The sequence below is a fragment of the Neomonachus schauinslandi genome, chromosome 7, assembly GCF_002201575.2.
Source record: "Neomonachus schauinslandi chromosome 7, ASM220157v2, whole genome shotgun sequence".
In the NCBI taxonomy this organism is placed as follows: Eukaryota; Metazoa; Chordata; class Mammalia; order Carnivora; family Phocidae; genus Neomonachus; species Neomonachus schauinslandi.
This window is the reverse complement of record NC_058409.1, coordinates 84272159-84296436: the sequence shown is the minus strand read 5'-3', so window position 1 is coordinate 84296436 and position 24278 is coordinate 84272159. Positions and strand designations below refer to the sequence as shown.

The window sequence follows — 24278 nt, the reverse complement described above, 5'->3', positions numbered from 1 at the left end:
CCGCAACCCACACATACGCAGGGAACCCTGGCCCGGCTCGCGCCTGGCCACAAGCACGAGAAATCATTCCATTCCCAGCGACCAATCAGCGCTCCGCACGCTGCCGCGCCAGCCAATCCAAGCAAACACACGTTGCCCTGGCCAACTTAGGCCACAAGCTCTTCGGTCGCACCCGGCGTCTGGCAGGGGACTTGGCTGGGGGATTCGGCCCTCTTCCCCTGAGGGGCTTGGTGCCTTCCAATTGGCTGCGAGCAGCGGTGGCCCGTCGCCCATTGGCTGCTGCCAGCCCCGAGGGGCGGGGAAGCCGGAGGAGCTCTAGAGCGTCCGTGTCGCGGAAAGCCGGGAGTCTGGGGCGAGCCCCACGCGCCTAGCAGCGTACCACGCCTCGCTTCATCTCAGGTAGCCGGGGGTGCGGGCGCGGAGTCGTGGCGGAAGTGAGACGGCCTGGAGGGAGGGCGATGGGGGCTTTCGGGGCGCTCTCCCGGGTGCGTTTTCCGGAGCGGCCCCGGCGAGCGGGGCTGGGGAGGCCGGCGTGGGGGGTGGCGGACCGCGGCGTCCGGGCGGGTGCAGCCTTCACCCGTGAGAGAGGAAAGGAGTCCCCAGAAGGATCTCAGGCTTGCACCTCGCCTCTCTGCACCGCTCACCAGTTTAAGGACTTGGATGCCTACTAGGCGTCAGTTTCTGCATCCGTTAAATGGGGAATGGGTAGTAATAACCTTGCTTCTAGGGCCATGGTGAAGATTCACCGAGGTCGCGTTCCTTGAAGGGCGCAGTGCTTCCTGATTCGTGGTAGATGCGCCGACAACGTAGGGCCCCATCTGCCCACAGCAAGCTTTGACTGAGGTGATACTGATGATAGAGGCAGCGTTTTCTAGGTTTACTGTCTTCCAGCTTCGGTCCTTTAACTCATGTAATTCCTCAATAGAGTTACCGTTATCCTTAATGTGCAGTTAATAAAGATCACCTGAGCTATTTTGGGATCAGGAGCCAGGACAAAATGACAGCTTTAGTGTGATGTCAGATTTTTTTATGTGAAGTCTCTTCCAGCTTGTGATCAACTTCCGGTGTTTTACAGAAGAGACTTTTAGACTCTGAAGGCAGAAGTTCTGAGTTGGGAGTTCTGTCTGACTCCATTACTTATTAGCTGTGTGATCATGGACAAGTGACTTAGGTTCTCTGTTGGTACTTTCTCTGCAAAATAAGGATAATAGGATCAGCTTTTAAGGTTGTTTATGAAAATTAAATGAAATCATACAATTTAAAGTGGCCAGAAAGACTGATCACATAGTAAATGATCAATAAATGTTAGCTATTATTTTAAATAAAGGATTAGAGCATTAGGAGCTCAAACATTAACTTGGACTCAAAGCTGAGATATTATTAGAATTTAATATTGCCTTAACTGTTGTAAAAAGTCTCAACATTGTTGTAAAGCTGATACTAGAATAAGCTAAAGTGAACACTGAAACAGAGGGAAGGGCATTGGTCACATTGTGGAAGTGGACTTCCCTGTTGGATTCCTGCTATAGCCAGTCTCAAAAATGAGAAACTACTGTATTTGACTGAGTTGGAAAAGCTAAATTACAAATTCAAGATTGATTGGAAATCAAGCATATGCTGAAATTTTTATGTTAGGTAGATAATATAATTTAATTTACAAGGTCTTGGTTTGCATAACATCTTGGGGAAAATCTATGGCATGTTAAATTGAAGCTATTCACATAAAACCCTTATCAATTGGGACATGGAAGTTTAAACAATTCTGATAATATCTTCTTTAACAAGTAAATTCTGACTTCATCATACTACATAGGTACAAACAGATTTTTATGACATTCACTTTTTATTAGAGGTTAAAATGTTTATGTTTCATATTTAAAATAGAACCTATGGCCATCTCCCTGTGATGTAAAGTTAATGAAAACTGGAGTTGTCTTAGCCAAAGACTATGGTGCTGATAGATGGCCACAAGACAATTTCTGACTTTGGCAGGCTGCCCCCTCTAGAATGGCAGCCAGTGTCTACACTAGTGATCACTGCAAAGAAATGGGCATAGAAAACACGAACAAAAAGGTTAGTTTAAAGTAAGGGAAAAAAATAAGGAAAAAAAAGTAAGAGAAAAAAATGAAGGTGGACATTACGGAGCACTGAGTAATAGGACTGTCAAAAGTATACAGCCTTTTTGAAGGAGCTGCTAGATTTTGATACGATTAAGTGGTACCTATTCTCTGATATGTAAGTGATGGAATTGGAGAGTTTCCTGTTGTAGGTCAAGAAAGGGAAAGAAAGAATTAGTAAGAGGGAGTTCAGAATAGTATTTAAAACATTTTCCTTACATTCTCCATAGGTGGAGATTGCAGTAGAGCATAGTGTATGCTTTCCTTTGAATTAATGGGAGTACTCTGTTTTATTAGAAGAGCATCAAGACCTTGATAATAACCCCATTAGTGTTCGCTCCCCAATTCTGGAATATATTTCCAGAGATATGTTATGCTTGCCCACACACAGATGGTTGAGACAGTAACCATTATTCTCTTTTGGACTTAATCTTGATGAAAAAAATCCATTTTTGGAATGGATGAATGAACTGCCTGGTTAAATACTTCATTTGGGCTAAAAAAGAGCTTTCTGAGTTTACACTTGTTTGTTCTCCTTCTTTCCTCCTCCTACTCCACTACCCTTAAAAGAGGCTCATTAATAATTTTTAATGTTTTAGCTTTGTTGTTGTTGCAATTCAGAGTTTACTTAAAAGGTGGAATAAGTCAACTTTGAGAGCAAAAACATCCATATCTGTAGTTCTGGGACCTGGTAGATACTAGATGTGTGGTAAATAAAATAGTAGACTTCCTTGAGAAATTGCTGTGTTTAATTGTGGCAATGGAATTTTTAGTCATTCAGAAGCTCAAGGATGATTGGTGTAAACAGGCTCATCTTAGATATCTTGAGGTCTTCCATAAGTGAGACTAGTAGCTCACTGTCTACCTATTTTTCCCACTTTTATTTCCTGGCTTCCTACTGCATGCTAGACATAGGGGCATAACATTGAACAAGTCACATTTCCTGTCCCAAAAGGTTTATAGTTAAATTGGAAAAGATGACCATTGAATAGTTACAGAGTTGCTGTGAGAAACATTGGTAGGGTGGGGGGGGGGGAAATAACCTAGTCTTTAGGGGAGTCCAAGAAAGAAGAGTAGAAATTAGGCAGTGAAGCTCAGCCAGATCATAAAGGGGCCCATAAGCCATATTAAGGAGTTTAGGCTTTATAGTAGTCAGTAAGAGGGAATGATTACTAAGGTAAGCACCTTAAAGATCCAGATTCTCATCTTTATAGGTAAGTTTTTATTGCTTACATTTATGATAATAACATTTTTACATTTCATCTTTGATTTCTATCAAGGAGATTTGAAAAAAAAAAATATCTTACCGGTACCACAGGAACCTGGCAGGCAGCCTTTGGGTTTAAAGAATATTGTTTAATCATAATGATCCCAGCAATAGATAAATTAGTTTTTCAAGTCTTGTCTAAGAATTTGTGTTTGTTTATAACATACCCTTGATTAAGGTCATTGTACTGGCTACCAAGTTGGCAGTCTCTTGAGGGGAAATGAGATACTTTCCTGACTGGCACACTTCTTGAATGAGCTCATCCACTTTTAGTCTATGGGTGGGATCTATATTTATTATATATTTTGCATCACTTACATCATTTACATAGATCCTAAATTCTATGTTATTGAATTTTCTATATATACTTTCCCATGTTTCCCATATTTTGGGATACACCACCCCAAAATATGCCACTTTGGAATAAGGATTATTTTGAGCTGAAGGCAATTCAGCAAATGCAGAAAGAGCTGTTTTCCCTCCCTCTACTGCCTGAAAGTAGGACATAAATTTCCCTTTGTGAAGGTCTTCCCTCTCCCCTCTCCTATACTAGGAGGAGAACAACTCATCACTGGAGGTAGAGTTGGCACCAAAATTGTCTGAACAAACTTACTTTACTACAATAACTTTCTTTTCTGTTAATTTTGTCTCATATATTTACTTTCTCATAATTTCCCACCCCTAGAATCCCAAATTCCTTTTCCTTTGTCTTGTCACTTTTCAGTAATTTATCACCTTTTGTTAGAATGGTATAGAAGCCCTAAGTCTAACTGCTTTTTTTGGGTCTCCATTTCTTTCTTTTTTGTGAAGACCTCTACGTATATAAAAAATAAAATATTAACAGCAAATAAAATTTGTGTGCCTTTTCTCCTGTTAATATACCTTCTTTCAGTTTAATCTGCAGGTCCCAGAGACAGAATCTAAGAGAGTAGAGAAAAAGGTTTTTTTCCCCCTACAGTTCTATAACATCTTGTTTATCATTTTTAATGGCTTGTATGCTTTGTTCTATGCTATTTAAATATTGACTACAATATTGATTTATTTCTGTCATCTTTAGTTTTTAGATAGTGGTTCTCAACCCTGGCTGAATAACAGAATGATCAGCGAGGCTTTTTATAGAACCTAGATTTTGGGGGCCTACTCCAGAACAGGCCCAGTGAATCAGACTGTCTGGCAGTGGGCCCTGAAATCTAATATCTAAAAACAGTGTCAAAGAAAACCAGAGGTAGGTAGAAGTTAAAGTGGCAAAGGCAAATCTTACTCAAGAACTATTAAAGTAGGGGAAAAGATACATCAGTATAGAATTGCACCCTGTTCTGGAGGTGCCTGGGTGGCTCAGTCGGTTAAGCCTCCAACTCTTGGTTTTGGCTCAGGTCATGATCTTGCAGTCTTGGGATCGAGCCCTGTGTCTGGCTTCATGCTCAGCATGGAGTCTGCTTTGGATTCTCTCTTTCCCTCTGCCCTCCACCCCATTTTCTCTCTCTCTCTTAAATAAATAAACAAAATCTTAAAAAAAAAAAAAAAAGAATTGCAGTCCAGTCTGAGTACAACAAGGACAGTGGGGATTTGTAGCCAAGGAGCAGGATAGGTGTCAATGGGTGGGAAATTGCTAAGAGGAAACATTAGAGGTAAGGGGGATTCTTGCTGAATGCAGAGCAGCATGATAAGATCAAGGGTAGGATGAGGAATTTTTGAGGGTGAGGGGTGTTTCAGTAAACTAGCTCAGCAGGATTCTTGCTAAAACTGAACTTAGGGGCCAAAGACAAGCCCAAGAACAAGGCCTAGTCAAAAAGAGGACTCAGAGGAGCCTAGGAAGGGAATCTTTGTCAACAGCTACAACTACTACAAAATAAAACAAAGGGGATTCTTATGTATGCATCTGTACTTGAGGATTGCAGCCTTATTTCCATAGAAGTTTGAGGCTTGACATTTCATTTAGATCTTTTCTTTATTTCCTTTTTAGTAATAACTTGATGGTTCTGTAAATTGTGCAGCTTTTCCCCAGAAGGATACAGAAGAAAAATTCTTTATTCTTTTACTGGAGTGCACCAAGGCACCAAAAGAACACAAAATCAAGAGCAAACAATTCTTGTTTTGAAGCAAACACACTTCAACAAGTATTTTAGGGGCCTATTTTGTTCCAGGCAATGTTTTAGTTGGTGGGGATATAGTGGTAAATAAGGCAGTCAAAAGCCCCAGCTCTATTAGTTGGGGATGTGATGGTGAAAGGGTAGAATATAGTATACCAATAAATAAACAAGTTAATTTCAGATTGTGATAAACACTATGAAGAAACTAAAAGAAGGCTATAATAGAGACTTGCAGAAGCTGTATTAAGATAGGAGGTTTAAAATGAAATTTTCATTACAAGTTGTTTTTAGTCATGCTCAGATTTGGGATCTAATAATCCAGGCAGAGAAATAGCAAGTACAAAGCCCAGAGTCAGTGGCAAGCTTGGCCTATTTGGGGGGCAGAAAGAAAACCAGTAGGACAAGAATATTCTAGGCAATGAGAGGAGGTGGTGTGAATAGGCATCTCTTAATTTCTATTAAGGGTGATTCCTAGGCTCTGTCTTTGAGCAACTGGCTCAATTACCATTTTAAAAGTAAATTGTTGGGGCACCTGGGTGGCTCAGTCAGTTAAGCATCCGACTCTTGATCTCAGTTCAGGTCCTGATCTCAAGCCCTATGTTGGGCTCCATGCTGGGCGTGGAGCCTACATTAAAACATAAATAAATAAAAATAAAATAAATTGTTAAGATGGGGAAGACTGAGTGAAATTGAGGGGAGCCTAGGGTGATACCCATTAGGGTGAAGCTCTAAAAAGGCTTCTGGATCTGGGACTTTGGAGTTCTGTCTCTCTTCCCATTTCCCCTTCTCTCCAGCCTTTCCACATTTCAGCCTCAAGATAGCCAGAGTTTTTGCATGCTTGCATGTTGATCAAAAGCTCCCAGAGCAATTAGTCTAAAAGAAACCTGCAGAGCCTGCATGGACTTTTCTAACCCAGCCTAGGAAGTCATGCAGTCACAGACCACCTCTTGATGGGAAGCAATGTTTTTAAAACATTACAGAAGCTTTCATTATATCGTTTATTATCTTTAAGGTTAATAATCATTTCTCTTTAAAAACAATGTTGAACAGTAGCTTATCTTTGGAATTATTAATGATATATAAAATTATGAACCATTTGTTTATGCTGTACTGATGGTTCTAAAAGTCTTCACATGACCTCCTTCCTTACACAGATACCTTACTGAATCCTATAACACTTCATCAAATGATATAAAATATTGAAAACGGTGCAGTTCTTCAAACTTTTGAAATTGTTCAGAGTTCTGTAACCCTAACCTGAAAGGATGTATGAACAGGTTTCTAGTTGTGCTTGTCATTAGTTTTCTAGAATGAGTCCTAAATCTGTTGGATGTTAAATTAAAAATTTAATGGCTGAAACTGTAAAGACTTTTAAAAAAAATTTATTCCTTGTGTATTTATATTTGTAGTTTGGAAACAGCAATATTTTTTTCTTTACATTATCTAGAATTCTATAATGTATTTCTTTTTATTATATTCCTTTAGAAAGGGAACTAGGATTGTAGTTTACTTTTATATGAGTGATTTTAATAACTTAAAATGTGTTACTCATCCTTGACTAGGTGTTACTCATCTTGGCAGCTTTTAGGGAAAAAAACCTATGCCCAGGTCCTACTCTTAGAGATTCTGATTAGTTGATTTGGGGTGGGATCCAGGTATAAGTATCTTTTACGGCTCCCCAGTGAGTCTATTATGAAGCCATATTTGAGACTCATTGGTCTACTGCTTCAAATTGTGGCATTTGCTGATGCTCATCTTTGTCTTTGTAACAGAAGAAAAAAATGGAAGGCCTGCCTGATGCTGCTGCTTTTGCAACTAGACTTAAAAACACTCTCATCCAGTATCATAGCATCGAAGATGATAAGTGGCGAGTTGCCAAGAAAACGGTGAATTATTTAAATTACTTATATATGGCATTTATCTTCTATCTAGTGAGATGGTTGATGACTTTCAAAATGGTAAGGGAAAATGGGAACCATACTTTGGGTGGATGGCAGGATAGATAATTAAGATAATAAAGTCGGTGGTTTGACATCTCACCAAGGCAAAAGCAATAATCCTGCACTGATTTCATTACTGCTTTAGATATTGGACATGAGAATAGACTCTGGCAACACGAGCCTAAAGAATAGCCTCTAAGGTCAACATATAAAATATAACATGTACTGATAGTTTGAAATAGTTCCAGATATTTCAACAAGCCTGTGAGGGTGGCCAGTTAGTATTCTTTTCTACTGGTATGACTTGTCCGAACTATCACAAGGCTGAGTGTTGACAGAGCCAACCCTAGAACCCAGGACTCTTCTAGTGAAGTACTCTAGCTAGTCTGATATTCAGAATTTCTTGGGAAATGAACAGAAAAAAGATGTAGGGACTAATTCAAGGTCGCACTGTCATAATAGATGTGAATTGTTTGATTTTAAAAAAGATATGAGCAAGTTCAGAATGAAATATTTAGCATTCCTCTTGTCTTAGTCTAAATGTGTCAGTAATGGTAAATAGATAAGATTGGAGTGAGGCAAATAATAATGGCTGGTGCGGATCTTAACAAGGTTTGCGTCTCATTAAGCTACTGAGAAATCTGTTTTGGACGTCTGTACTTTAAGCAAGATGTGAAGAACTTTAGGATACAGAAGAAAATCAAATATGGATCAATTTGATGGTATAAGTAACTTTTATGTATCTCTTTGAATATTTACCTAAGTTTTATTTTAATGCAAAGACTGATGTTCTATAACTTGAAATTGTCAGTTTTATATCCAGAGTTCCACCTAGGTAATGATTTATGCCCGTATACTGTTTGTTATTTTTCCAGAAAGATGTAACAATTTGGAGAAAACCTTCAGAAGAATTTAATGGATACCTGTAAGTAAATTCTTGTAGTTTTATGTAGCTCTTAAGACATTGCCAGACTTCATATATATATATAATATATATTAAATTAAATATATATTATATATTATATATATATATAAATGATCACTAAATCATCATTGCCAGTAAAATTTGACTTTTAAGATTTGTGAATTGTGTAAGGCTGTTGAATCACAGACCTGTACCTCTGAAACAAATAATACATTATATGTTAAAAAAATAAAGAAGAAGATAGTAGGAAGGGAAAAATGAAGGGGGGGAATTGGAGGGGGAGACGAACCATGAGAGACTATGGACTGAGAAACAAACTGAGGGTTCTAGAGCGGAGGGGGGTGAGGGGATGGGTTAGCCTGGTGATGGGTGTTAAAGAGGACACGTATTGAATGGAGCACTGGGTGTTATACGCAAACAATGAATCATGGAACACTACATCAAAAACTAATGCTGTAATGTATGGTGATTAACATAATAAAATTTAAAAAAAAAGATTTTAAACTTTCTGAAGAAGCATATCACCTTATGAATTCAAAGCCTTTAAAGTGTCCATATCTCTTGTGGACTGAGTTGATAGTAAGGGAAATCATAAATAATGATATCGGATGGCCTATAAAAATCTTAAATTTCTTAGCACAGTGTATAACTCCCTTCTAATATTCTTCTATATGTACTTAGTGCTGTAGCATACTTTAAGAATTTATCTTAAAGAGGGGCGCCTGGGTGGCTCAGTCGGTTAAGCGACTGCCTTCGGCTCAGGTCCTGATCCTGGAGTCCCGGGATCGAGTCCCGCATCGGGCTCCCTGCTCGGCGGGGGGTCTGCTTCTCCCTCTGACCCTCTTCCCTCTCATGCTCTCTGTCTCTCATTCTCTCTCTCAAATAAATAAATAAAATCTTTAAAAAAAAAAAAGAATTTATCTTAAAGAAATTATAAGAAAGATAATAGTTAAGTACTTATCTCTTCCATCACATTACTTATATTAAAAATTACAAACAACTTGAATAATCAATAGAGATGGTTAAATTTTGAAACGTGGTATTTTACAGTCTTTAAAAACTGTTTTCAAATATTAGTTTAAAACACAAGAAAATGCTCAAGCTGTAAAGTGAATAAAGCAGAATATGAAGCTGCATGTAGAATTGTGCGTTGACTTTAATTTTTATGTATTAAAATATTTTTATTTAACACCAAATACACACCTTGAGATGGCTGCTTTATAGGTGATTTTTATTTTCATTTTTTGATATTTGCATATAGTTGAACATGAATTATACTTTTCACCAGAAGGAAAAAATACTGTTTTTTAAAGCCAGTAGAGAGACAGTTGCCTTGTGTAATTGGAGTGGAATGTTCGTATCCTTGGGACTCAGTCCTTTTAAAAATGAAACTGTGGGTCCCACTTACTATGTGTTCTCAAGTATAATACCAAAGATAGCATTTCCAGAAAGATGAGTTATACAATATTTATGACAAGGACCAGGAAACTAGAGTTGTGGATTAAGCATTGTAAGCAAGCGTGAAGTTAATCCTTTAGATCACTGATTCCCAGTGGGGATTGAAAAGCACAAAGAAGTGCCAAGGGAGCATTATGCTTGGTGATTTGAGGGGACTTCATTGAAGAGCTAGTATATGAACTGAGCTTTAAAGCAAGAATGGGTTATTTCTTAGGGAATGAAGGACGGATTCATATTCCAGGCAGAGGGGATTGCATCTACTACATAAACACAGATGGAAAACACTCTAAGGAGTTTGTTTAGGGAAGTAGAAGTGATGTTTGTATAGCTGGAGCATAAAGTATGAGGGTAGGGAGAGCATATGTCTGAAGGATTTTTGAATTCTAAAGTAAGGAATTCAATATTGTGCTTACCTTTGCTCAACCCTTACTCCCACCTCCCAGGTCGTCAGAGATTTTGAACTTAATCTGATAGCACTGTGAAAAATGGAAATGAGCATGGAGAGTTTAGAGAAGAGGTTTTACCCTGGGAGTCCATGGCTAGCTTCTTGAAGTTTCCTTAAGATCATAAACATAATTTTGTGTCAATGTTATATTCCTGGGAAGAGATCTTCGGCTTTTTTTCAGAAACTTCAAGAGATACATGGTCCAAAGAGCTAGAAATGGTTGCAGTGTTGAGTTGGACACAGAGTGCCCAAACTAAGGACGTAGCATGAGAGTTGAAAAGGGCAAGCGAATGTGAAAGGGATCTAATGGTGGTGGTGGTGATGATAACTAACATTCATTGAGAGCCAAATATTGTTCTAAGCACTTTACATCTAGGAAGTCATCTTGATAAAACATGGTGACTTTTATTCTGACTATTGAAATGGGATCAAGAGAAAAAGAGTCAAAAGTTGAATCCCAGATATCTAATTTGGGATTAATTTGTATTGCCCCATTCCCACCCTCCACCCCAAGTTAGAGAACACAGGAGGGAAGAGCAGATTTAGGATGGGGGAGACAGTGTAAGGTTGAGCTGGAAATACTTACAAAATGATAAAACAGCTTCAGATGCTTTAAAAAAAAAATCTTTTCAAAAGACCTGCCCAAAATGTTACTGATAGAGTTAAAGCCAATCTATCTCTAATTTCTTTTCTTTTGTCCCCAGAGGTAGCTACTGTCTTAAAGTGTGTATTCCTGTTTTATACTTTGACCACATATATATATATGTGTGTGTTTCCTTTAGTAATTTGCTTTTGATTTTTTCCACTTAATACAGTGTTTTTTTCAGGATTTAGCCATGTTGTTACATGCAGATCTGTTCTTTCACGTTCATATGAAAATATTACGATGTGTTTAGCTGTGTTTGTAAATTTTTAGGTTGTTGACAATTCTTCCTTATAAAATACAGTGCTATAGTAAACTTCTTTAGTATATGTCTCCTTCTGTACACATGTGTGATTTTCTTTGGGTATGTACCTGGGTCTTAAGGACACGCATCATTCAACTACTGTAGACGTTGCCAAATTAATTGCTCTCTAAAGTGGTGGTAGCAGTTTGAGAGTTCTTATTCCCTTCCATTCAATACTTGTTATGTTTTTACTCTGCCAGTCTCAGGGATATGAGATGGTATCTTGTTAGTATTTACTTAGTACGAGTGAAGCTGAGCATCTTTTCCAAATTTACTGACATTTCCGATCAATCTTAATGTATCTTTTGTCCTTATTTTCTTTGGATTGTCTTTTTCTCATTGGTTTATAGGAATTAATTATGTATTCTCTATAATAATTATGGCTGTTTATATGTGTTGCACATACCTTCTTCCAGTCTATGGCTAGTTTTTAAAGAAATTACTTATTTTGTCATTTGTGGTATGCAAGTTTTTAATTTTAACTGTCTTGTATTATTTGTGTTTTTGTTTGTTTTATGTATTCAAGAAATCCCCCTGTATCCTGAGGGCACAAAGATGTATTTTTCTCAAAGTTTTAAATTTTATGTAGTGGTCTTTAGTCTGTCTGGAATTAATTGTTTTGAATGGTGTCAAGTAGTGATTCAGTTTTTAATTTCTCTTTAGGGTAAGTACTGAATCAAAGCGCCATTTATGCAGTAGTACATCCTTTCCCCACTGATACTTAGTGCCACCTTTGAAATATGTCGAGTTCTGATACTATTCATGAGTCAAACCTCTGTGTGCTATTCCTGGGTGACCTATTTTTCTGTTCCTGTACAAAAGTTTTTGAAAGTCAGAGTAAAAATATGTGCATACTAATAACATGTTAGAGCCTGAGAAAGGAATAGCATACAGAATAAATGAAGCTCGAGTGTTGTATGGACTGTTTTCGGCTACACCGTAACATGAAGGTACTTTCCTATGTTCATGATAACATAATTTAGCCTTCAGATCACTTGTTAGATTTGAGGGCAAAGAGTACATTCTGATAAAATAACTTAATTTATCAGAAAAACTGTTGGGATTTATTCCCTTTAAAAAAAAAGCTGTATTAACTTTTACTCTTTTTGAAGTTAGCTCTGAACTATGAGGGCGTGCTGAAATTTTTCATACTAATAGCATTTGACCTTAATATTTTTTCTCCAGTTTCAAAGCCCAAGGTGTTATAGATGACAGCATCAATAGTGTCATAGACCATATACGCCCAGGTCCCTGTCGCTTGGATTGGGACAGCTTAATGACTTCAATGGACATTTTGGAACACTTTGAAGAGGTATTTATTTAGAAACATTACTTCAGATTTTGGGCGTGTGTGTGTATGTGTGTGCATGTGAGAGAGAGCATGTGAGTGTGAGCATGTGCACCTACTTGTATTCATTGTATTCATTGTTTTGAGAGTAAGTAGTCGTGGCAGAGATCTCACAGGGGAATCCTTTCTGCCTTTTAAAAAGCTTGAGTTTCCTCATATTAATAAGTATTAGTCAGAACTGCGTTTGTTTTACACAGTAGCTCTACCCTTGCTGCTTAAGAAAACTGTCAGCTCTTTAATTGTAAAACTTAAGTTGAGATTCTGAAATCTAAAATTCTAAAAACAACACCATCATATTCAGGTTTCTAGGTAATCGTATGTAGGTTTTTCCATTAATGTTAAGCCAAAATCAAAGACCAAAAATAAAAATGCCACCTTAGGCATTAGAGAATGATGTAACCAAAGTGGGTTGTCCTCTTTTTCTATTTTTGTTAATTCATTTTTCCCATGTTTGAATTTCTTTATTGAAACATTTGGTATTTTGGTCCAAATATTTGTGGATTTTTATCTTAAACACCTATAGTCTACACCACCTACTTCCGTGTTGAATATCATATAGGATACAAGGCCATTGCATTGAGTTAGAGATTTAGATACTGGGTAACTTACCTCTTTGTATTTTAATCATAACCTTATTCATTCCCATACAGTGGCCATGAAGTTTAGACTAGAGATCTAAACCTATCAGAACCACTGTAAGAATTATTATTGATAAGAATTATAAATACATTTTAAATGAGTATTAGTTTTTTACTAAGGGTTAATTTATGATATATGAGTCCATGTATGTTTCCTAAGTAGTAACAACTGTCACCTCTTCTCTTTCAGAATTGCTGTGTGATGCGTTACACTACTGCTGGTCAGCTTTGGAATATAATTTCCCCGAGAGAGTTTGTTGATTTCTCCTACACTGTGGGCTATGAAGAAGGGCTTTTGTCCTGTGGTAATGATCTCAAAACCTTATACTTTCTTTTCATTTGTCTTAAATATTTGAGTTTTCCCGGCTGGATGTTTCTATGTGAGATATATTTTCAGCCTTCACACTTATTTTATAATCACTAAGCTTTGCAAATGCTACATCACAGGAATTAAAATAACAGTATCAAGAAGGGTTTTGAAATCTTTCTGGTTAAGTTTTTATTCTCAGTTACATGGTATCCTCCAGGTCACAGCTAACAAACAGGAATCACGTAGCTGCCTCTGAGAAAGGGATGTAGTAAGCAGATTAAGTCACTCTCAGAAAATAGCTTCTTAGTCATATCCATAGAAAAAATAGGCATGGTGTGTTAGAATATTTTTCCTTCCTTGAGCTGTGTAATATTTTTTTAAAAAATGAAAAGTACTGCTATTAGAAGGCTCCTGCTTCCTAAAATATATCTATAGGTAAATCAGTCTTTTTTTGTGTATCGTATATACTCGAGTTGGCAGTTGTAGATAAATATCTGCTTGTTTACTCTTAGCCAGCCAGTACCAAAGTTGGATGTGGTAGTGCCTTTAGGGAGTAGTGGTGGTACCATAGTTTTGATTTTTGGCACCTTGAGGCCTGGGTGCTACAGCCAAGATTCATAGTTTCCAAGGAGTTACCAAGATGACATAATGTTACCTATTCTGATGGGATTAGAACTTTCCCCATTACCTCTAGCCCTCTGTCAGAATTCTACTTGGTAATTATCTTTTTCATTCTTCTATGGTCACTCTTGGGGCTTAGTTTTCATCTACATGAGTAAGAAGAAAAAATTTTTTTATTTTATTATGTTAATCACCATACATCATTAGTTTTTGATGTAGTGTTCCATGATTCGTTGTTTGCGTATAACACCCAGTGCTCCATTCAATACGTGCCCTCTTCAATACCCATCACCACGCTAACCCCTCCCCCCACTCCCCTCCCCTCTAGAACCCTCAGTGTGTTTCTCAGAGTCCATAGTCTCTCATGGTTCGTCTCCCCCTCTGATGTCCCCCCCTTCATTTTTCCCTTCCTACTATAAGAAGAAAAATATTTAAACAAGAAATCTGATAATATGATTGTATGAGAGTTGTAGACTAATCTCAGTCACTGCTATTAATGGTGTTATTTTAAAATTTCCTTGTAGGGCTAAGTGTTGACTGGAGTGAAAAGAGACCAGAATTTATTCGTGGATATAACCATCCTTGTGGTTGGTTTTGTGTTCCACATAAAGACAATCCACACCAGAGTCTTTTGACAGGCTACATTCAGACAGATCTGCGCGGGATGATTCCTCAGTCTGCGGTAGATACAGCCATGGCCAGCACTCTAGTCAACTTCTACGGTGATTTACAAAAAGCCCTACAAAAGGCATAATACATTTAACTTGTAGTACGATAGTCCCCCAAATCAACTTTTTCTCTCAGCTGCATGGGCTGTGAAAATCATCCTTTCCTCTCTTCTGTGTAGCCTATAGAAAAATTTGAGGTGATTTGCTGGTTTATTTTATTCCTAAAGTAAATAGTTATCTAAGAGAGGGCATTTCCATTTTCTTAGACAGTGACTTCCACACTGTTTGGTACAGCAGTGTGTCTAAGCATGGAGAGAATGACAGACATCCATGAAGATGTAGGTATACTTCTTTGACCTGAACTCTTAAGAAACTGAATACTGCCTCAGTATGAATATTTTGGCTACTTGGAAATTAGAGAAAGCACAAGCTTCATGTTGTTAGTTAAAATCACCTGTTTTAGAGTTTTAGGAACATTTTCTAAGTTTTAACTATTTTTGGAAGCTAAATATTAGTGCTTTACTTTTGGTATGCTCTGTGAATTCGCCAGTATCTTGGACTAAAGAAAAAACTATATTTTATAAAGGTGAACTTCATTGTCAGGTGACTTGTACTACTTTAAGTATTGAAAAAATCAGAAATAGAAAAAGAATAGATACAGTGGTATAGATACAATTCAAATACAATTGTTTTGATACCTAGATAACATTATTTTGTGGATATCTTTAAAAATGTATTTGTATCTTTCTGTGCATTTCTTTTGGAAGGCCTAAAAAGCATTTATGCATGGATAAAACAGTACAAAGAACTGCCAAATATGTGCTGGGGACACCACATTGATTGGATTGTGTGAACTGGTTGGTGGTACCTTATATTCACACAACAGCAAATTGTCTAGAAATCAAATCCAGTGAGTGTCTTGTTCATGTTTTAGTTTTGTTTTGTTTTTTTAAAATAAGCCCTCAAGAAATAGCTCTTAATTCTTAGAAGTATGTGATATTCTGTAGGAAAATAATCAGATTTTCAGTCTTTCTCATTTGATCCATGTTCACATTTCAGTTTTAAAGTATCACTCACCTCATAAAGTATTACTAAGTACATCATAAACATTCACAGTTGTGACATAACTTCAGTCTGGAACTTTAACAAATACATTCATAGATTTGTCCACATGCCTGGATGAGTCATTTTATAACAAGCATGGACTATAATAGGTCCCTTATTCTGTGGCTGCCTTAAATGAACATTCCTGAATGATTTTAACATTCCAGATGATTCTTTGGCTTTTGAATAACCACCTGGTTTACTTCTAAAATGAGACCTTGAGGCAACTCAGTATATCCATGCAAATGTTTGTATTTATGTTTGTGTTCGGGCACATGTCTTGAAATCTTATCTTCCTGTTCAATGTGAGTTCTTTATGTGGTACTTACTGTATCCATTGTTTTGTTTCTTCTTCTTCTTTTTTTTTTTTGATTAATTTTTGTATACTCTATATTTTATATTCTAGTATTCTGTCTAGGATGGTGAATGCCAGCAGATGTCCAATTATATGGTGCCCAGATTGGGTGAGGGATTTGCGATAAGATTGCCTGAGCTGGGTGCTCTTGTTGCCTGAGCTGGATACCCCTAAAGCAAATAAACTGTCCACTCAGTGACTCTAATGTTCTCTTTGTCTTTTTCAACTTATACCTCCAATATAAGGTATAAGTTGAAAAAGTGGACTACATAATCCACTGCTGAATTGGACCCACTGCACATGAAAGGACCTTCACGGAAAAATTTTTGTTGCAATATTGAGTCATATGATAGATTGAAAAATAATATTTGAATCACCTGAAATTTATATGCAGCTTCTAGATGGCACTTTAGATCTGCTGGGCTCTAGTTGGCACTTTTTTTTTAAAAACAGCTTTATTGAGGTATAATTTACACGCTGTACAACTTAACTGGCTGGAAGTATACAATCCAGTGACTTTTGAATACATTTATAGTTGTGCGGTCATCACCACAATCCAGTTTTAGAACATTTCTATCAACCAAAAAGACCCCTTTTGCCTGTTGCAGACTCCTATCTAACCAAAGTTTAGCACAGTTGCCAATATACAGAAGATGAAAAAGATCAGAGTAGGTTTTATCTGGTTTTATTTTTATGCGTAGAGGCATAGTTGATTCTAAGCTCGGGCCTTTTGTGGTAGTATATTAAATATGTTATCTCAAATACTGTAATTATACAAAAATTTAATGAATGGGTTGGGATTAATATTAAACATATAATTGAATCTGCTATTTCTGTAGCAGTGCTATAGAATAGAAAAATAATGTGAGCCATATACTATGTAATTTAAAATTTTCTAGCAGTCACATTAAAAAAGACAAAATGAAACAGCTGGTGTTAATTTTAATAATATAATTTATTTAACTCAGTAGATCCCAACTATTACCATTTCACCATGTAATCACTGTAAACACTCATTAGGATAGTTTACATTCTTCTTCTGTACTAATTCCTTGAAATCTGGTGTGTATTTTACTAATTTGGATTAGCCACATTTTAAGTTTGCATTATCCACATCAGGCCAGTGGCCTGCATTAAATAGCACAGATCTGTAGTATATGTATTAATTTGTCTTTTTATAGTATGAAGTAATGAGTTTCATGGAATTACTCTCTTAAATACAAAATGTTTTCTGGTCTCTGGAGCCTTCAGTGCTTGCTGAATGGGGACTTCTGAACATTAGAAATAAATTAGTTTGTAGTTATTAATAAAATAAAAATTATAGCCAAAAAAACTTTTCCTTTAAAGATGACCCCTTTCAGAGGGCAGTGAATGAAACAAAAAAATATAATCTGCCTTGTTAGGTGGTTGATTATTTTCTCTAGCTTACAGCTAGTTTGCATCAGAAACCTATTTATGCAGGAAATATTAGCATAGTACTGTTTTCAGTACATGTTACCTATTTTTTTAAGGACATAGTTTCATACAAAAAATCGTTAAGTTATCGTAAGTGATACTTTTGCATGAAGTTTTAGTTTGTATTGATAACCCTTGATTAACCTTTGAAGTTTAATGCAATACTTAGCAAAAATAATTGTGGGAACTTAGTGTCTGCAGTGATGTATAATATGAACTGCTAGAGTGTCTTCATTTTACTGTTCATCGAGGTTGGATGTATTTGAAATTGTAGATTTCTACATGTAAAATTATCTCCCAGTAAAAATAATTTTCTTTCTTTTTCTCTCTCCTCCTCCTTTCTTTACTAACTGAAAGGCATATTATCAGCACTCAGGTTGAGTTAAATTCACATCTCAAACTAAAAATTCTGCAGCTGAGGTTGCATCTGGAGAAGATAGGAAAACACTGCACAATTTAAGCCCTTAATTGTCTATTGAGCTTTTGGGTATGAGTAATTTCCTTTGATGTAGATAGAGCTTTACCTATTGACTCAAGAGCACACTGGCGCCCTTAGAATCAGTGGTTAAAATCCAGATCCTTTTACTTACATGGATACTGCTGCTCTCTCCACCTTATGGATAAATTTTGAAACCCAGAGAAGTTAGGGGACTTTACCAGGTTTCCATCAGAATGTGTGTCAGATAATCACTTGTCTGGTGTATCTCCATTGCCTTTCTTACTTAACAGCTTCTAGAAGGTGGGATCTGAGCATACAAGAAACATAAGAAGTTGGAATTTTAATTTCTTCATTATTTTGTTGTTTCCAAAGATTTTACATGTATAAATAAAAGTTCATCTCATACAATTCAATAAAAGCTATACTATATATAGATTTTATTTTTTAAGTTTATAATTCTTTTATGAGCCAATATGTAAAACTCGAACCTTTAATAAACTAAAAGCATGTTTTAATATAAATAAACTGTGTATTTTTAAATTGCTATGAAAAATACCAATAAATTACTAGACACTCTTATCACTGATATGGTCTAAGTTGCTTTAATCTTCAATACTGAAAAATAGTTTCATATGTGTGAACTTAAAATATGTAATTTAACTTCCTATATTCTTACAAAAGAAAAATATAAACTGGAAAATAACGATTAATAACTCATCTGCTAACCTCTCAGCAAAGCCTCATAGAATATTAGCCCAAATACTGCTGAATTTTGATTTGCTATTATGTAGCCAGGATGATGATGAACGTGTTCTTCCCTTATTACAGCAACATATACACAGGGCTTACTGTACACATATTTAAATAATTGTGTTAACTTGATTAGGAATTGTGATCATTTCATTTGAAGTTGAAGAAAGCTGGAAGTGATGACACAAAGAGACTCGATCTGTGTTACCAGAAAGTAACTATGGATGCTGTGGGCAGTATGCAGTAGAAAATATGACTATTAAATGGTTTAAACAAACTGAGTTATCTTTCTCATTTAATAATGAATCTGGATATAGGTAATTTAGTGTTTATCAGTTCAAAGATGTTAGGGCCAGAGTTTCTGCAGTTCCTACTTTTCTCTCATAATGATAAGGTGATTGACTAGCCCTGAAAATTACATGTACATTCAAGTCAAGAAGCAGGTGAAGCCTTGGCACCACTCATTGGTCTCTTTTATCAGGAAAGTAAAAGCTTTCCCAGAAACCTCCACTAGCTTTCCTTTCCAGTAGTCTCTGCCACATGACCACCGTTGCTGAAAGGGTGGTTGGGGAGGCAAGCATAAGGATTTCCAGCCTTTTGAAGAGAGGGATGGTGATGAATGACTCTTTGGATAGCCAACATAGCATCTCTTAGGGGATCAGCTCTGGAAAGTGGGTGTAAAGCTCCTTCAGATGTCAATAGGAAACCGATAGACTACCAAAATAGAAATGAAAATAGCCAAGTAGTCATTCGCTTCATGAAAAATTTATTGGACCTCTTTCATGGCAAACACTACATAGCTATCCTTAGAAGCGATGGAGCTTCCTCTGTACCTTGTCAATTAAGGGCTGGTATCACATGGCATTTAACATGAATGACCTTTGTTTCCATTACCCCATAATATTTTCAGAATATAATAGGTATGATTATATTACAGATAATATAATAATAGAATATGTTATCTTATTCCTCTGGAGCAAAGGGTCCACTACCGACGGCTTCTCTAGCTATGAGATGACAGACAGTTGCCGGAAAACAGGAACTGCACATGTGTCCCAGGAGGTGGAGGGTGGAGCCGTGCTACCTGTGTTATCAGCTGTCCAGGTAATTAGGGGGCTGTACTGTTCTGCTGGTAACAATAACGGTGGAAGCATAGCGTAAAAATACTAACCGAGGCTTTTTACTCCTTATTTGGATAGTATTCTTTTTCAGGAGCTTTACCTTCCTACTTAGGTTTTGCTTTTGTGACATCCCTTAAATACAAAGCAGCTGATTTTTTAATTCAAGGAAGTGGTCTAGAGATTGTACAAAACCAGGTTGAAATAAAAAATGTGTTTATATAGTTAAAAAAACGGACTTGCAGATGGGAGAGGTTTTTATTTTTCTCTAGCATTTCCCTCAGTTGAGAAGTCATTGTTTAGGATAAGTGTGTCTTCTCAACAAAGCAAGGATTTTGGACCTAATGGTAGTAGCAAGCTACAGTTCTGAGAGCAAGCCCCTTCCCCTCAGATATTTCATACAAATGCTTGCTCATTGAGTGGCCAAGCTCAAGACTCACAGCTCTTTTTACAACTCTTGGAATCAGCTTCTTAAGAGTGAATGTGCACTTTTTTGCCTCTCATTCTCAGGTCCTGTAGGTTTGCAAGCATCATCATGAAGTGACCACTAAATACCATTTGGTCCAGCAACTGGCAACTCCACATTAGGATTATTTCCTTAGGATAGATGTTCCCCAATACAGAAAAGGCTTTATGTAGTATTACTGAGAAAAGAAAAAGAATTGAGACTGAATCATTATGCAGCTATCATAAATGTTTGCGATGATCATATAAAAATGGTTGTGCTCTAGGGATACATTGGTACAAAAAAAGTTATAATACGATTACAAGTCTGTGAAAAAAAGTCAACTAATGCTAGAGAAAAAACAACAGTGCTTGCCTTTGGAAGGTGTTATTATGGTGATTTTCTACTTTTCTGTATTTTCAAATTTTTATAATGAAAAATCAGTTTTTCTATGAAGCACTGCATTTAACTTTTATCCAGTGAACTGACTTTCTAGCAGCGAGAGCACTAGGTGAGGAGACGGGCAACCCAGATCTGTTCTCTTCCTTGCCATGAACTGTGACCTCCGATAAGTCATTACCTCCCTGGGTCTCACTTCTCTTTAATAAAATGAGCTTGTTGGATTAAATGATGAATAAGGTCCCCTTTTAATTTTAATAATTTTAGGACTTTCATGACATCACTGTATAGTGTTTAAAGATCCTATGAAACTCAAAGTGTAATTTTATCTCAGACAATGGGAAAACAATTCAACTCCCTATTTCACAGGTAAGGAAAATGTCGATCGTGTCACTCTTAAATTGTAGTAACGCTTCAAATCACAGAATGCAAACTTTTGGTGGGCTCTTCGATGATTTATTATCATACCATACATGCAAATTGCTTTACAGATTTCGCAGCAGTAAGGAATATGCTTCTTTTGGCATGCTCTGACATAGCTGGGTGAACTTAACACAAAGTAACATCGGCCCTCACTAAGGTCAATTTCAACAGTCTACCAACATCCATTTTGCCACATGTCACATATTCTTCTTTTATGTTCCTAGGAAACACCAAAAAATGAGCATGTTTAGTCATTTAATCAGGTTATCCAACCTGAGTCCAAGAAGAAGCAGTTGTCTATGGCGGGCATGTCCTCTGCCCCAAGCTTTGGGCAGCGGAGAGCGCCAAGGACTCTGTGTCCCATCTGGGAAGCAGTGACTCACAGTCAGTCACTGCCACTGAGGAATAGGGACGCTCAATCAAAAGCAAACGGGCATGATTTTGATGAATTCTCTACAAACATTTTCTGTATTTACATTATGGCCTACGTCAGCTTACATGTTTATCTAAAAAATATTGTAATAGATCTCTGTATGAAGGAGTCAATAGCACCATTTTGACAGATTTTAGAAATGAAATGTTCACAGCTCCTTTTGCAGTACTTTGCAGTCAGATGTTGGGAAGGCGGCCTGTGACCTTGGCTGTGTAAACTGAAATTTTTATACTGTATGCTACATGCACTTGTTTCTAGCTAATAGCAGTCTAAACTATTGGACACGTAGGTTCCCTGTATATAACGGTATCCCATCAATCGAATCCTCCATGCTGTTCTGAGCTTATGTCCCTTGAGTCCAGGAAACTTTCAACAACCGAGAAGTACAAATTTTTCCTCTAGGAAAAACGAGACAAGACATACCAGCTCATTTCACAAGCCTGAAAAACCCTGGTAGGAAGTATTCCTTTCTCAATGCCTGCTAATTTGGGTTTTCTGTGCACTCACAGTAGCTCTTAGCTTCTCTTCGTATCTCTTAAGACAGTATCTGCCTTTGCTGCTTGTCCATCGCTTGGATCATAGTCAACCTTTGTCCCTTCTTTGTCCCAATCTTTGTTGTTTCTTTGGCCCTGAGGAGTCCTGCAGCCATTCACTACTCACAGACAGTATCTCAGACAAGCCAAGTGGCAAGACTACTAGAGGGATAGATATCGTGTAATCTGACTCTAGTTGGTAAATATTTTTTAAAAGTAAGTTTCTCGGAGGTCAAATACTGCCTGCCATGAGTGATAGAAAAGGGGCTTTATAGAAGGCTGTGTAAAGAACCAAAGGGGAGGGAGAGGTAGAAGAGAGACCTTGACAGGACCAGCTTGATGTCTGGGGAAAGCAGTTGTGAAAATTTCACATCTTGTTGTCTGAGACTTAACTTTTTATTACAAGTTGTCTTGAAGTCTAAACGTTCAGGTATGACTTATCCCAGTGGGGGATCACCCTTTCAGGTCTGATAACTTAAAGGTGAAAATAACTATGACAGAAGGAACCTTGACATGGGCCTCTACTGGCAAAACTCCAGCAAGTGGTTAGGTGATTTTCTAGAGTCCCAGGGAGTTATTCAGATACTGGAGTTCTGCAAAGCTTACTCAGAAACCACTCATTGTTTACTCTGCTTTGTCAGTGGAGACCTCGCCAGTGCAGTTTTTGCTTTTAGTGACAGAGGCTTTGTTTCAACGGGTGACTTGAAAAAATGTCTTTGATGTGTTGGGTGATTTTTTATTCTACTTAGGAATGCACCGAATTAGCCAATCTCCATGTAGGAGATCCCAGAGGGCTAGATGCTCTGAGGAAATGCTGCACACTTACCTACCCAGAATAAGAAAGGAGGTCTAATTTAAACTTTGCACATGATCCAAGGCTTTTCTGCAGACTTAGTAACATTTCCCTGTAGAGGTTAGCCTTTCACACGGGTGTTGCTCCTTCACCACTGGGCCTGGCATTTCTCCGCTCTGTAGACTTGTCAGCCAGACCTGCCCCCTTCTTCCTCCCTCCCTGCAAAGATTCTCCCCATCCTTCAAATCCAGCCTGTGCTCCCATGAAGCTTTGCTAGATCATCATTACAGGCAGAAGGGAGTTTCTCCTTCTTTCCATCCCTAGAGGATGGATTAGATTTAGCACAGGCTGTGTCTGTACACCTGTTTTTTCTCTCCCAACTGCAAAGCTCACTCCTAAAGGGGAGCCCACTGGGCTTAATTCATCTCTGAACGCCTTCATCGTACATAACTGTTTCTCAGTGAAAGTTTACGGAGAAAATGGGTGCCTGGGAAGTAGTGGGAAACTTCAAAATTGGCACATCATTTCCTTAAAGTGTGCTTGTGATGTAGGTCTAATATCCCCTAAACTAGTACTACTGTTTGATGTCTAGTTCTGAGAGGAAACTTAGCTATTGACTATGGTCTATTCATTTCTAAGGGAAGCAGGTGACCCAATTATTGAGAGAAATGTAGAAATGTGAATTTAAGTCTTAACAACTGCCTTCAAGCTCTGACCCATCAATAAAGATGGGCAGGTGGGAGCATGGAATCCTAATCTTTTTATCTCTTCCCTGTCCCATTCCAGTAAGGTCTCCTGACACACAGGAACTGTGAGGAAGCAGCAGACAATTCACCTCTTTTTTTCTCTGAGTTCTATAGTGTATCCCAGTGGTACATCCTATTATTAATTACTGCAACAGTTTAAAGAAAACAGCATAGTATTTAGTTAGAGTCATGGTATCATTTTAGATGTTCCTAATAATAAGCTGATAATAGCTTTTCTATGCAATACCTCATTTGTAACCTTTTGGCTACAGATGTTCAAAGTCAACAAAGGTCATGCATGCCTACATTTCTCAATATCTGGGTTACCTGCTTCCCTTAAGGCAGATATTGTGGAATGAATCATTTCTCTGTGACAGAAATAGACTAAGAGAAGGGCCCTTCTTGGATTTCTAAATATGTAAGAAAAGTAAAAGCAAGCATTTATTCAAGGCCCTCTCTTTTCGAAGAAATGAAGTATCTCTCAGAAGATCACTGAGATTGGGGATTGGAA

General features: G+C 37.4%; 1 protein-coding gene across 4 annotated transcripts; it reads left to right on the top strand.

Moving 5' to 3' along the window:
- Nucleotides 1-328: 328 nt before the first annotated feature.
- On the top strand, nucleotides 329-18666 carry STARD4 (StAR related lipid transfer domain containing 4). Of its 4 annotated transcripts, none has more exons than XM_021698963.2 (6): nucleotides 329-399; nucleotides 7247-7360; nucleotides 8290-8339; nucleotides 12375-12501; nucleotides 13366-13480; nucleotides 14631-18666. In XM_021698963.2, exons 2-6 carry the CDS (start codon nucleotides 7256-7258, stop codon nucleotides 14858-14860), a joined length of 627 nt encoding a protein of 208 aa, XP_021554638.1. In that variant the 5' UTR covers nucleotides 329-399; nucleotides 7247-7255; the 3' UTR covers nucleotides 14861-18666. The 4 variants fall into 4 exon arrangements, with proteins under 4 accessions (XP_021554638.1, XP_021554650.1, XP_021554642.1 ...); XM_021698975.2 differs by lacking the exon at nucleotides 329-399 and adding an exon at nucleotides 8044-8136 and having other exon boundaries at nucleotides 7298-7360; XM_021698967.2 differs by lacking the exons at nucleotides 329-399; nucleotides 7247-7360 and adding an exon at nucleotides 7790-8136 and having other exon boundaries at nucleotides 8294-8339.
- The last annotated feature ends 5612 nt before the right edge of the window (nucleotides 18667-24278 follow it).

Excerpts from the sequence above, each read along its gene's own strand:
- STARD4 (XM_021698963.2), top strand. The coding sequence starts at position 7,256 with ATGGAAGGCCTGCCTGATGCTGCTGCTTTTGCAACTAGACTTAAAAAC. Across the intron at positions 7,361-8,289 it reads GGCGAGTTGCCAAGAAAACG|AAAGATGTAACAATTTGGAG; the intron begins GTGAATTATTTA and ends TTATTTTTCCAG. Across the intron at positions 12,502-13,365 it reads TTTTGGAACACTTTGAAGAG|AATTGCTGTGTGATGCGTTA; the intron begins GTATTTATTTAG and ends CTTCTCTTTCAG.